The sequence below is a fragment of the Geotrypetes seraphini genome, chromosome 3 (assembly GCF_902459505.1).
Source record: "Geotrypetes seraphini chromosome 3, aGeoSer1.1, whole genome shotgun sequence".
Taxonomy (NCBI): domain Eukaryota; kingdom Metazoa; phylum Chordata; class Amphibia; order Gymnophiona; family Dermophiidae; genus Geotrypetes; species Geotrypetes seraphini.
Genome location: NC_047086.1, coordinates 87,347,020 through 87,360,182, shown reverse-complemented (window position 1 = coordinate 87,360,182; position 13,163 = coordinate 87,347,020). Strand labels below are relative to the sequence as shown.

Sequence of the window (13,163 nt, the reverse complement as noted above, 5' to 3'; positions counted from 1 at the left end):
TCATTTTCTGCCTTGCGAGGCACCTTGAGGTCACCTTCTCCTCGAGGTCAACCTTCCTTAGAGCAGATATCTTTTTCTTCTTTCCTACGTCAGATGAGTAAGGACCTCAGTATTACTTTGGACTCTGATTCCAAATACTCTCAGGAATATTTAGAAGAAATGGGTATGTCTCGTCATCCTGTGCAATCTCTCAAATTGCCCATTAATAGACTTTTTTCTCAAACCTTTAAGAGAAATCTTGAGACACCTTATTCCATTCCTGCTGTCCCAGGAAAACTGTAGTCTCGTTACAGGATGGGCCACTGCAAGGGCTTCGAGAAATCTCAGTTATCCCATCAGTCCCTTCTTGTGGAGTCTTCTCTGAAAAAGACCAACCCTACCAAAGTTTATGCCACTGTCCTTCCTGGAAGAGAGGGCAGGACCATGGACAAGTTTGGTCACTGTTTGTATCAAAATTCTCTCATGGCAACTAGAGTTTTGAATTGCAATTTTGTTTTCATTTCTTACTTCAAGCATTTGGTTGACACACTGCCTGAATATTTCAAATATATTCCTCAACACCTTCTTCCAGGGTTTCAGCAATCATCACACTGACTCAACTCGGCATGCATCTCTTTCAATCTTCCTATGATGCATTTGAACTTTCCTCGAGGGTCACTGCCTTTTCAGTGGCGATGTGCAGGCTTGCCTGGCTCTGCACTATAGATGTGGACCCTAATCTTCAAGATCATCTAGCCAACATTCCTTGTCAAGGCAATGAATTGTTTGATGACTCTGTCGAGGCAGCTGCCAAACGATTGTCTGAATATGAGAAATCGTTTGCTTCCATCACTTGTCCCAAGCCGCCTACCTCCAAAGGCTTCAGCCCTCTTCCATCTTACAGAGGCATTTTCCACAGAGAGCAGCTCCTTATACAAGAGCGCCTCCTAATAAACAACCACAACAGCAACAGAGGCAGCAGAAACCTCAGACTCCTGCTGTACCTAAGGCCTCTCAGCCTTTTTGACCATCTAATACAGAGCATAACCTCCATCATTCTGCCTCTGTCCTCTCCCCTTCCCATTGGCGGTCATCTCCATCATTTTTACCACCGCTGGGAGGTCATTACATCAGAACTCTGGGTGCTGTCCATCATCAGGGAAGGATACTCTCTTTATTTCATTCAGGTTCCTCCAGATCTGCTTCCAAAAGAGTATCCTTCCAATCCATCCCAGACCGTTCTTCTTCAGGAAGCTTAAGCTCTGCTTTGTCTCCGTGCCATCGAGGAAGTTCCCCCGGGACAGCAAAGTGAGGGGTTCCCTCCCGTTAATTCCTAGTTCCAAAGAAGACGGGCGATCTGTGACCCATTTTGGATCTCAGAGCCCTCAACAAATTTCTTGTCAGAGAGAAATTTCGGATGCTGTCTCTAGCATCTTTATACCCCTTTCTAGATCAGGACGATTGGTTATCCATGCGGAGTCCCGCAGGGGTCACCACTATCGCCCATTCTATTCAATCTCTTCATCTCCTCCCTCGGCACCACTTTAGACAACCTAAATGTAACATCATTCAGCTACGCAGATGACATAACTATTCTCCTCCCCTTTGAAATCCAAGACCACACCTCAACAGGACACCTGGAAATAATTCTGGATGAAGTAGAAAAATGGATGACAAACCACAAACTGAAACTAAACTCGGACAAAACCAAATTCCTAATGCTTGAAACGGACAAAAACCCATCCATAACAGACCTAGAAATTAAAGCAACCAAATACCCAATCCAGACCTCACTCAGAATCTTGGGAGTGCTGATAGACAGATGCTGCACTATGCAGACCCAAATCAACAAAACTACCCAAAAAGCATTCTTCACAATGCGCAACTTAAGAAAAATAAGGAAATTCTTTGACAAAGAACACTACAGGATAATTGTACAATCCCTGGTACTAGGTCTCGTGGACTACTGCAATATCCTTTATCTACCATGCCCCACAAACATGATCAAAAAACTTCAAACTGTTCAGAACACAGCCCTTAGACTAATTTACTCACTCGGAAAATTTGACCACATCACCAATGCCTACCTAGACTCACACTGGCTACCGATTCGAGCCAGAATTCAATTCAAACTATACTGTCTACTCTTCAAAGTAATTAACGGTACTGCACCCACCTACCTAAATGACCGCCTAAACCGTAACCTTCCAACCAGAACAAGAAGAACACTGACATCATTCACATACCCACCACTCAAGGGTACTCACCGCAAAAAGCTTTATGATAGCCTCCTGGCAACACATGCTGCAAAACTCGAACCTTCCATCACCAGATTGTTAACCACAACATCAGACCTCAAGACATTCCGTAAAGAAATCAAAACACTGCTGTTCAAAAAGCATATACAATCTACCTAACCTCCCTCACCCCATCCCCCAAGAAACCAAAACACTGCCGTCCAAAACATCTTCCGATGTTATTAAGTCTTTACTATCATTCTGTTATTAAGTCTCTATCCTCAAACTGTATTCTCTATTGTCATGTACCATCCTGGAAATGTCCAGTTCTCTTCTTATGTAATCCGCTTTGAACCGCAAGGTACAAGCGGAATAAAAATCACTAATGTAATGTAATGTAATGTAAGGTTATGTTCTCTAGATCTCAAAGAGGCTTACACTCACATTCCCATTCATCCAGCCTCTTGACAGTTCCTCAGATTTCGGGTGGGGAATCTGCATTTTCAGTACAGAGTGCTACTTTTCGGCCTGGCTTCATCTCCAAGAGTGTTCACCAAGTGCCTAGCTGTAGTAGCAGCAGCTCTGCGGAACCATGGGCTCCAGGTGTTCCCGTACCTGGACGACTGGCTCATCAAGGATTCAACATCTCCAGGGGTTATTGTAGCGACCCAACAAACTACATGGTTCCTACAAAGCTTGGGGTTCAAAATCAAATTTCCCAAATCCCAGCTACAGCCCTCTCAAACTTTGCAGTTCATCGGAGCTGTTCTGGACACTGTCCGACTCAGAGCATTCCTTCCTCAACAACGTCAGGCTGCTCTCATTCATCTCTGCCACAAAGTGTCTTCCTTGACTACAATTTCAGCAAGACACATGATGGTTCTTCTAGGTCACATGACTTTTTCAGTTCACGTGACTCCTTTTGCCAGACTTCACCTCAGAATTCCTCAGTGGACCCTGGCATGTCAGTGGGCTTAGGCTTGTGACCCACACTCTCAGCACATCAGAGTGACTCCTTCGTTGAGACAGTCTCTCCACTGGTGGATGCTCTCTTCGAATCTCTCCAGAGGTTTACTGTTTCATCAAACGCCCCCTCATCAGAAGGTCCTCACAACAGATTCTTCGACCTACGCTTGGGAGACTCATCTTGATGGTCTCTGTACTCAAGGCCATTGGTCCAGCACGGATTGTCAGTTTTGCATCAATCTGTTGGAACTCGGAGCGATTTTCAATGCTCTTAAAACTTTTCAGCATCTTCTTCATGACCATGTAGTCCTCATTCGAACAGACAACCAAGTCGCCATGTACTATGGCGACTTGGAGATCTCCCTCTTTGCCAGAAAGCTCTACAGGGGTGGGATTGGGCAATCCTTCACAACACCTTCCTCAAAGCTGTCTACATTCAAGGAGAGAAAAACTGTCTGGAGGACAAATTGAGTCATCTTCTACAACCTCATGAATGGCTACTCAATTCCTCACCTCTTCATCACATTTTTTCTCAGTGGGGAACTCCTCAGATAGATCTCTTTGTGTCTCCCCACAACAACAAACTGCCTCAGTTCTGCTCCAGGATATACTCTCCTCACCGACTGGAGGCAGATGCTTTTCTACTGGAATGGACGAATCGGTTTCTCAATGCATTCCCTCTCATTCTCAAGACACTTGTCAAACTCAAACAGGAACATGCGACCATGATTCTGATAGCTCCTCGGTGGTCCAGACAACCTTGGTTCTCCCTTCTACTTCAACTCAGCAGCAGGGAGCCACTGCTTCTACCAGTTTTTCCCTCTCTGCTTACACAGAGTCAGGAGTTTCTACTTCATCCCATCCTGCAGTCTTTATACCTGACAGCTTGGTACCTCTTAACTTAACTGCCACTCTACAGTTCTCTCAATCTGTACAGGATATTTTAGATGCTTTTAGGAAGCCTACCACTAGACAATGCTACAATCAGAAATAGATTAGATTTTCTGCTTGGTGCACCATTCATCACAAAGAGCCTCAATCTGCCTCCTTGTCTTCAATTTTAGATTACCTGTTCCATTTGTCTCAATCAAGCCTCAAATCCACATCCATTCGAGTCCATCTCAGTGCATTGCTGCTTTCCATCAGCCTTTCGAAGGGAAACCCCTTTCTGCTTATCCTGTGGTTTCCAAATTTATGAAAGGACTTTTCAATGTCAAACCACCTCCAGTGGTTTGGGATCTCAGTGTTGTTCTTGCTCAATTGATGAAGCCTCCTTTTGAACCAATGGATTCGGCTCATCTTAAATATCTCACTTGGAAAGTGGTTTTTCTCATTGCTCTCATGTCTGCTCGCAGGGTCAGTGAGCTTCAAGCTTTAGTTGCAGGCCCACCTTTCACAGTATTCCATCATGACAAGGTAGTCGTCCATACCAATCCTAAATTCTTACCTAAAGTGGTTTCAGAATTTCATCTCAACCAGTTGATTGTATTTCCAGTGTTTTTTCCAAAGCCTCATTCTCACCCTGGAGAATCAGCTCTTCATACTCTGGACTTTAAGCGTGCTTTGGCTTTCTACTTGCAATGCACTCAACCACATAGATCTTCACCTCAACTTTTTGTCTCCTTCAATCCAAACAAGTTGGGACATCCGACTTCCAAGTGCACCATCTCCAACTGGTTAGCGTCTTGCATCTCTTTCTGCTATACTCAGGCTGGACTGCATTTACAGAGTCGAGTCACAGCCCATAAAGTCAGAGCCATGATAGCATCAGTAGCTTTCTTCAGATCTACTCCTATTGAGGAAATCTGCAAAGCTTCCACTTGGTCCTCGGTTCATACATTCACTTCTCATTATTGTCTGGATACTTTTTCCAGACGGGATGGCCATTTTGGCCAGGCAGTTTTACAAAATGTATTCTCCTAAGTTGCCAACACTCCCACCATCTCATTTTGGTTAGCTTGGAAGTCACCCAAATGTGAGAATATGCTGCCTGCTTGTCCTGGGATAAAGCACAGTTACTTACCGTAACAGGTGTTATCCAGGGACAGCAGGCAGATATTTTCACAACCCACCCACTTCCCCTGGTTGGCTTCTCTGCTAGCTATCTGAACTGAGGAGACGCGTGCCCTGCACTGAGCAGGAAGGCACTCGTGCATGTGCAGTGCAGTCGCAAACTTTCTAAAGTTCTGCAAGTAAGTCTGCTTGCAAAGCTGTCTGCATCGGGGCTCCGTGGATGACATCACCCACATGTGAGAATATCTGCCTGCTGTCCCTGGATAACAGCTGTTACGGTAAGTAACTGTGCTATTTGGCCCTCATTCCACACTTATCTCCAGATTCCGTTCATAGCAAAGACCTTGCACAGGTTTCAATGGAGTTCCTGACATAGTGATTCTCATAGCACTGTATTGACCTTGTCAGAACTGGTCCCCTCTTCTCAAGAGACTCTGTATGAGCTAGCTTTCCCAATCATCCAACTTGATGTAACATCCTTCTGACAGGAAAAAATGCATTATATTCAAGAACAGCTTAAAAGTCTAACACACATGAAAAATCCAGGAAGTATATAATTACTTAAGCATATGACTTAGCAATGCATAGGAAAGTTTCTTGGTAGAAGAATTTTTTAAAAAGTTCTATAATGTCTTATCTATATTTTAGTGTGTTTAATGAGTGTTTACAACTCACTTCACCAGTCACATGAAGTATTTGGCTGTGGTTAAATAAATAACATTTGGGAAATAAATAGAAATGCTTAATTAAGCACCAATCTGCTCTGTGTGTGTGTGGTGGGGGGAGTGCAAGTTGCTTGCTTGCAGGGTGTGAATGCATAGCAGTTGTGGAACTAGGAAGCCAGCACACACTGGTAAGGAGAGAGAACACAAGATTTGGTCATGATGGATTAGGAGAGAGAATTGAGACAGAAGTAAGGTTGCTTGGTTCGGGAAGAACACAAGCCCTCCAAATTTGGTTTGAGCACAAAATGAATCATATTAAAAGTATTTAAAACAGTTGTAAAAAGGACTGCTGGAAACTAATGCTGAGTGTTGAAAAAAAGGTGTTAATATTTTTTTTTTCACAGTGGAGTGGGGTGGGACTAATTCTTGGTAGACTTTACCCAATTCCTACAAAACTAGATTTTCATTCTAACCCCCCTTTTTACTAAGCTGTGGTAGAGATTTCTATCACGGCCCAGGGCGCTAAATGCTCCAACGCTGCTCCAATGCTCAAAGGGATTCTATGGGTGTTGGAGCATTTAGTGCTGTCGGCCGCGATAGAAACCTCTACTGCAGCTTAGTAAAAGGGGTCCTAAATCAGGTCATGTGTTTTTAGCTAACACAGCTAAGAAGTTTTTTGCTTTTGTTTTGTTTTGTTGGTTTTTTTTTTTTTAAACCTCTATCAATTGTCAGGAATTAAAAAAAAAAAATCTGTTTTTGTTCAGTCTTTCTTTTTCTTGCCTCTGCTGTGCAGAACCTTAATTAAAAGAAGTCAGAGCAAGTACTGGCAGAGAACATTGTTGCATCATATGATTTGACCAGATACCCATATCATATAATTTTGCAGTGGGTGTATGTGATCATTAGTAAAATAACTTTGAGGCACAGTAAACAGATTAATCTGCGTCGTACAGTATTTACAGGGAGTTGTGCCTTTGTAGCTTTCAGCAAACTACTCCTGTTTCAATGACAACTTGGTATGATCACTTGGTATGTAAATTATTAGTATTTTCTCTTTTGCTGTAAACTTATTTTTGTTTGAGACTATTTCTTAATGTGCTAAATGTTTTTTTTTCTTCTGTAGGATAACTGGACTGCTCTTATTTCAGCTACTAAAGAAGGGCATGTAGATATTGTAAGGGAACTCCTCAACAGCAATGCTAACTTGGAGCACAGGGATATGGTATGTCTAATATTCTTTAATTAAAATTTGGAATTACTGTTAATAGTTCAAAAGGTTTGGAATAAAAAAATAAAATTTTCCATCAAAATAGAAGAAAATTTCTTTAGAAAGGTGTGGTAGTATTTCATAAACATCATTTTTGTTTTAAAGAGGTTTTTTTTTTCCTTAGCTTTAGCTTTGTCTTACATTTTGTGAAGCGTTAGATCAAACAATACATTAATTAGATCATTCAGGAACACGCATGAAAATAAATAAATGTTGTGGTTTGGTACTGTGGGTGAAAGAGAATGTGGAAAGTGCATCTGTAATTGAAACATTGAATGTGAACATAGTGTTGTGCAGACAAGCTGATTAGACAGTCACTTAGGGTAGCAACTTGTGTAGGGTGGCAAATAGCAACTGCATTCGGAGCAAAACAGTTGGTCAAGACAGCTACTCAAACTCATATTTTTACTTGTGGGGAGGATATAAATATAGTAAATGATAGATAAAGACCAACATGGCTCATCTAGTCTACAAGAAAGGCAGCCAGGATTGTGCCGTCAACTCTATGAGGATTACTTCTGTTTTTAGGGTTGTAATTGATATCTGATGCAGTCTACCCTCTGTTTGTCTTCTTTAAAATAAATACAAATATCTTTAAAGTATGAAAGTGATTTTAAGTTTTGTTGTAGTGAAACATTCCTTGGGGAATCGTCTCAAAATATAGCTTACCCACTTTGAGGAATTGTTGAGTGGAATCATGTCCTCAAGACAGTATAAGATGATATTCTGCCTGTATGATATGTTGGGGAAACCAGAGCCTCATATACTTAAGCACATTTTGAATTGAGAGAGAGACTTGGGACTTTCTTTCAAAGCTCAGGACTGGTCCACTGTCTAACAGAGCGCTTTTCAACTGGGTAAAATCTTTATATAGGTGGTGCATGTCTCTATCCCAAAGTGCTCATTTTATTTCGCCCTTGTGGAAATCTTTGTTGGAGAGGATATGGATGAGAAGGAAATGTACCACTGACTGTCATTTGAGAGGATTGTGCAAGGATTTTTTTCCACCATGTTGGGGTTTTTTTTTGCTTTCTATATAGTGACCAGTCCCACTCTTTTTCTTTTGCATTCACCACAAGCTTTTGTGCCCCCAGATATTGTTACAGTGATTCTGCCATGCGTGTGGTAGTACACCGCAAAGTGGCAAAGCAATGGTGATCAAGGAAGATCCCTATGCTTCCTCACTTGAGAAATACCCTGTGAGATGCTTATTATTTGAGCAACGTAACTGCTCAGAAGTGAGGCAAGTTGTCCAGATTTGATAAAGTATGGGCATCTTCTATTGTGTTATCAGAGAGGGGGGTTTTCAAGACTTTTTTTTGGGGGGGGTAGAGGGATTTTGTTGTTCAGCTTTGAATTTCATGTTCACTTGTGTACTTTTGATTGTTGGAAGTTTTTATCCTGCTCCTTGTCGTACATTTGTTTTTATCTGGTTGTATTTTATGTTACTTCTCTGAATATTTCATTTCCTGTTTTACTAGAGATGGGAGGGGGTTGGGGGAGAGAAGTGGATTTTCTAAAGGGCTCATTTACTAAAGCTTAGCATGCACTCAGGCCCAGATTCTCAAAAAGTGCGTCCCGATTTTAGGCAGCTGTAGGCGTCTTACAGCTGTCTAATCAGCCAATCGGGATGCACGTTTAAAAAAAAAAAAATGCTCCCCAGGCAGGCCTGAAGGCACCTCCGGGAGCCTAGGGAGACCCGCAAGACGCCTAAGCTCGCCTAAGGGCCTTAGGCGAACCTAGGTGGCCCTACGCGTCTCCCTAGTAGAGGAAGAAACCTTAAAAATGTAGGCCAGCAAAATGCTGGTCTACATTGTAAGTAGACGCAGCTGCTATACTTATCGCGGCAAGGGATCTCTCTGCCGCTATAAGTATAGCGGGCCGCGGCCTGTCCGATCGGATGCCCCCCCCCCGACACTACCGACCGACCGCCCCCCCCCGACACTACCGACCGCCCCCCCCCGACACTACTGATGCTGGCAGGAGAGTGCCCAATCCCTCCTGCCCGAAGACAGCGCACCCCCCTCCTGCCCGAAGACGGCGCACCCCCCCCACCCCCCTCCTGCCCGAAGACGGCGCACCACCCCCCGGCGCTAACAACCCCCAAACTAACCTGTTCTTCGGGCCAGACGGTTCTTTCCCGTCTAGCCGGTAAGCCCGCCTCGTCGAAATGAGGCGGGCTCGCCCCTTCCCGGCCCATCCCGCCGAAGCCTAAGGCCTGATTGGCCCAGGCTCTAGAAGCCTGGACCAATCAGGCCTTAGGCATAGCGGGTCCGCCCATCCCCACTAAGTCTAAGGTCTGATTGGCCAAGTGGGGATGGGCGGACCCGCTATGCCTAAGGCCTGATTGGTCCAGGCTTCTAGAGCCTGGGCCAATCAGGCCTTAGGCTTCGGCGGGATGGGCCGGGAAGGGGCGAGCCCGCCTCATTTCGACGAGGCGGGCTTACCGGCTAGACGGGAAAGAACCGTCTGGCCCGAAGAACAGGTTAGTTTGGGGGTTGTTAGCGCCGGGGGGTGGTGTGCAGTCTTCGGGCAGGAGGGGGGGGATGTGCCGTCTTCGGGCAGGAGGGATTGGACACTCTCCTGCCAGTATCAGTAGTGTCGGGGGGGGGCGGTCGGTAGTGTCGGGGGGGGCGGTCGGTAGTGTCGGGGGGGGGGCGGTCGGTCGGTCGGTCGGTAGTGTCGGGGGGGGGGCATCCGATCGGACAGGCCGCGGCCCGCTATACTTATAGCGGCAGAGAGATCCCTTGCCGCGATAAGTGTAGCGGGCCGTGTCTAATCTAACCCGATTCTCTAACCCGCGTCTGTAACATGGACGCCGGTTACAGAATTGGGGTTTAGTTTAGGCCGATTCTGAATAGGACGCCTCTCCCGGGCGTCCTATACAGAATCAGGGCCTCGCCTTCAATATAGGCGGCCTGCCTGGGGAGCATTTTGTTTTTTTTAAAAACGTGCATCCCGATTGGCTGATTAGACAGCTGTAGGACGCCTACAGCTGTCTAAAATCGGGACGCACTTTTAGAGAATCTGGGCCTAAATGCTAAGCCCTGGACTTCTTAAGGCCTGATTCTCTAAAGGACACCAAAGTACTATTTCAGCGGCTGCCTAGGAAGCGGCCACCGATCGCGTGTCAATCACGTATCGGCGTCCTGTAGAGCAGTGGTTCCCAACCCTGTCCTGGAGGACCACAGCCAGTGAGGTTTTCAGGATAGCTCTAATGAATATGCATGGGGCAGATTTGCATGCCTGTTACCTTCATTATATGCAAATCTCTCTCATGCATATTCATTAGGGTTATCCCAAAAACCCGACTGCTGGTGGTCCTCCAGGACAGGGTTGGGAACCACTGCTGTATAGAGTCGTGTCTACTTTTACTAACAGATGCCTTAAATGTAGGCCAGCATTATACAGACCTACATTTAAGGCATCTGTCTCACACCTACGGAGACGCATAGGAATGCTTATAAACGCCCAAAGCCACTTCCAGTGGAGACCATGCCCACACCATGCCTTGGATGTCTAAAGTGTAACTTCGCTGTAATGTACAGTCTCTTCATCTGTTAACCGCATAGAACTTCCATGGTAATGCGGTATACAAAAATAAAGTTATTATTATAAGTGTCTCGACATATCTCCTTAGGTGTGCGACAAACACCTACAATGTAGGTGTCCTTCTCCGCCTGCATTTAAAAACAAAACAAAACATGCATCCTGATTGACTGTGAGATGGCGATAGGATGCTTACCGACGCCTACAATTGGGATGCCCATTTGTAGAATCAGCCCCTTAGTGTGGTCTAAATTTGTTAGTGTGCCCTAAGATTTAGCAAAAGGACCCCTAAGTTTTCTAAGATTTTCTAGACAGATTTATTTATTTATCTCCCACCTACTACCTAGGTGAGTTACAAATCACATACATAAAATTCACTCATAGCACATAGCATAAATAATAACAACAGATACCTAACCTGTAATCAGCAACTGTAATTAACCTGAACAATTAGATAAATAGGGTTATAGGGTATTTATATTTGATTGATTTGTATTGTAGTTATAAAGTTTAAACAAAAAACGTGCTCTTTACTTTTATTGCATTTTCATGCCATATAGGGAACCTCTGGTTTATCCCTTGTCTTTTTGAATTCTGTTACTGTTTTTGAACCCACCCTCTCGTGGAAGAGCATTGCAGGCATCCACCACACTCTGCTTTAAAAAATATTTCCTGATGTTGCTTACTGCATCTTTTTCATGCCCGCTAGTTCATGCCCTTCTTTGATAGGACCCTAGCATTTCAAGCTGGTAGGCAACAATCTTGGTTAGGTAAATGTACTCAGCAAGCTATGTTATCCTTTTGCAGTTTTCGGAAATTAATTAAGACCACTTTCTTCGATAAGTTTATTACTTAGTGAGTTTTATTATTGAAATTCTATTTTACAAATATTTGCATTTTTTTTACTGTATTATTGTATTTTGCTGATTGTCCAACTCTTTTTAGTGTAAACCGCCTAGAACTTTTGGTTATGGCGGTATAAAAGAATAAAGTTATTATTAATATTATTATAACTGTTCCTTTTTTTTTTTTGGAGCAGGTTTTTTTTGTTTGGTCCTTATCTTTCAATAATTTAATCCCTGTTCCTTGATTTTTTTTTTTTCTGGTGCAGACTCCATTCCATTTTGTTTGCTTTCCTCTGAAGAGCTTTAAGTTTTTTTACATCCTTGGCAAGATACAGCCTCCAAAGCTAAACAATGATGTATATACACTTACACAACTTTTTTTTGCTTTTGGTTAAACCTCATCTCAGGGCAGCAAAACATCATCCTGATCTTTGCCACTGTTTTATTGCATTATTTGCTACTTTGAGATCCTCAGATACCACTGGGTTCTCTTTCCTGATATACTGTAACATACTATTCCTCCCATGTCCAGCAAATACGATAAGACAACTCCAAACAATCCAAAATACAGCCTTAAGACTCGCCTATTCACTGAGAAAACACGACCACATCACTGAGGCCTTCATCAACTCACACTGGCTCCCAATCCAAGAAAGAATCCAATTCAAATTCTACTGCATATTATATAAAACCCTACACGGAGACAGCCCATCATACCTGAACAATCGCCTCATCCAAGCAACCAACACCAGACACAGAAAAACGCACTCCCCATTCATACCCCCCCCATCCAAAGAAGTAAAAAGAACAAAACAATATGACGGCCTCCTAGCCACACAGGCTGCAAGACTAGACAACCAGATATCCAACCTTCTGATGACAACCCCAGACTATAAGACGTTCAGAAAAGAAATAAAAACCACACTTTTCAAGAAATTCCTAAAACAGCAATAACAACACGACCTCTAAAAGCCCTTAAGATCTACATCTTACCTATCTAGCTATTCATTATAATTCATGCAATTCTGTAATTCTGTAATTCTGTAATTCTCTAACTCTGTAATTCTGTAATTCTTTAATTCATTGTAATCCTATCCTTAAACTAACCTTTTGTAATCCGCCTTGAACCGCAAGGTAATGGCGGAATAGAAATCCCGAATGTAATGTAATGTAATGTAATAGATATAGAAAACACAAACCAAATAAATGAAAAAATGGAAAAAATTTATGGCTAAGAGAAAACAGGCTGGCATTAAACAGCAAAATCCAAAGCCATTCTATTTCCCTAGAAGGAAGGAATTTCTCTATCGGCTCTAATTCAAATTGACAATACACCTCTGGAAATGGTCCCTAATATCAAAATTATTGGCGTCATTTTAGAACAAAAACTATCTTATTGTGATCAGATAAGCTCTGTAGTAAGAAACTGTTTCTATAAGCTCCGGATGATAAGATCAATTTTGAAAGTCTTAGATCCAACAGCACTTAATACTCCTGTTCACTCTCTTATCATTTCTAGACTGGATTACTGTAATTCTCTATATAAAAACATCACCCAGGTTCAATTAAGACATTTACAGTTAATCCAAATGCATCGATAAAACTCATTACAATCTCCCAAAAATTTGATCAGGTAATGCCT

General features: G+C 43.1%; 1 protein-coding gene across 4 annotated transcripts in view; it reads left to right on the top strand.

The window, feature by feature from the left end:
• The window catches only part of KIDINS220 (kinase D interacting substrate 220), a 306,588-nt gene that overhangs the window by 48,542 nt on the left and 244,883 nt on the right, over positions 1–13,163 (top strand). For all 4 annotated transcript variants that reach the window (XM_033937373.1, XM_033937372.1, XM_033937370.1 and 1 more), the window contains exon 4: positions 6,984–7,082. In XM_033937373.1, coding sequence (XP_033793264.1) covers positions 6,984–7,082 — 99 coding nt within the window. The remainder of the gene's footprint in view (positions 1–6,983; positions 7,083–13,163) is intronic.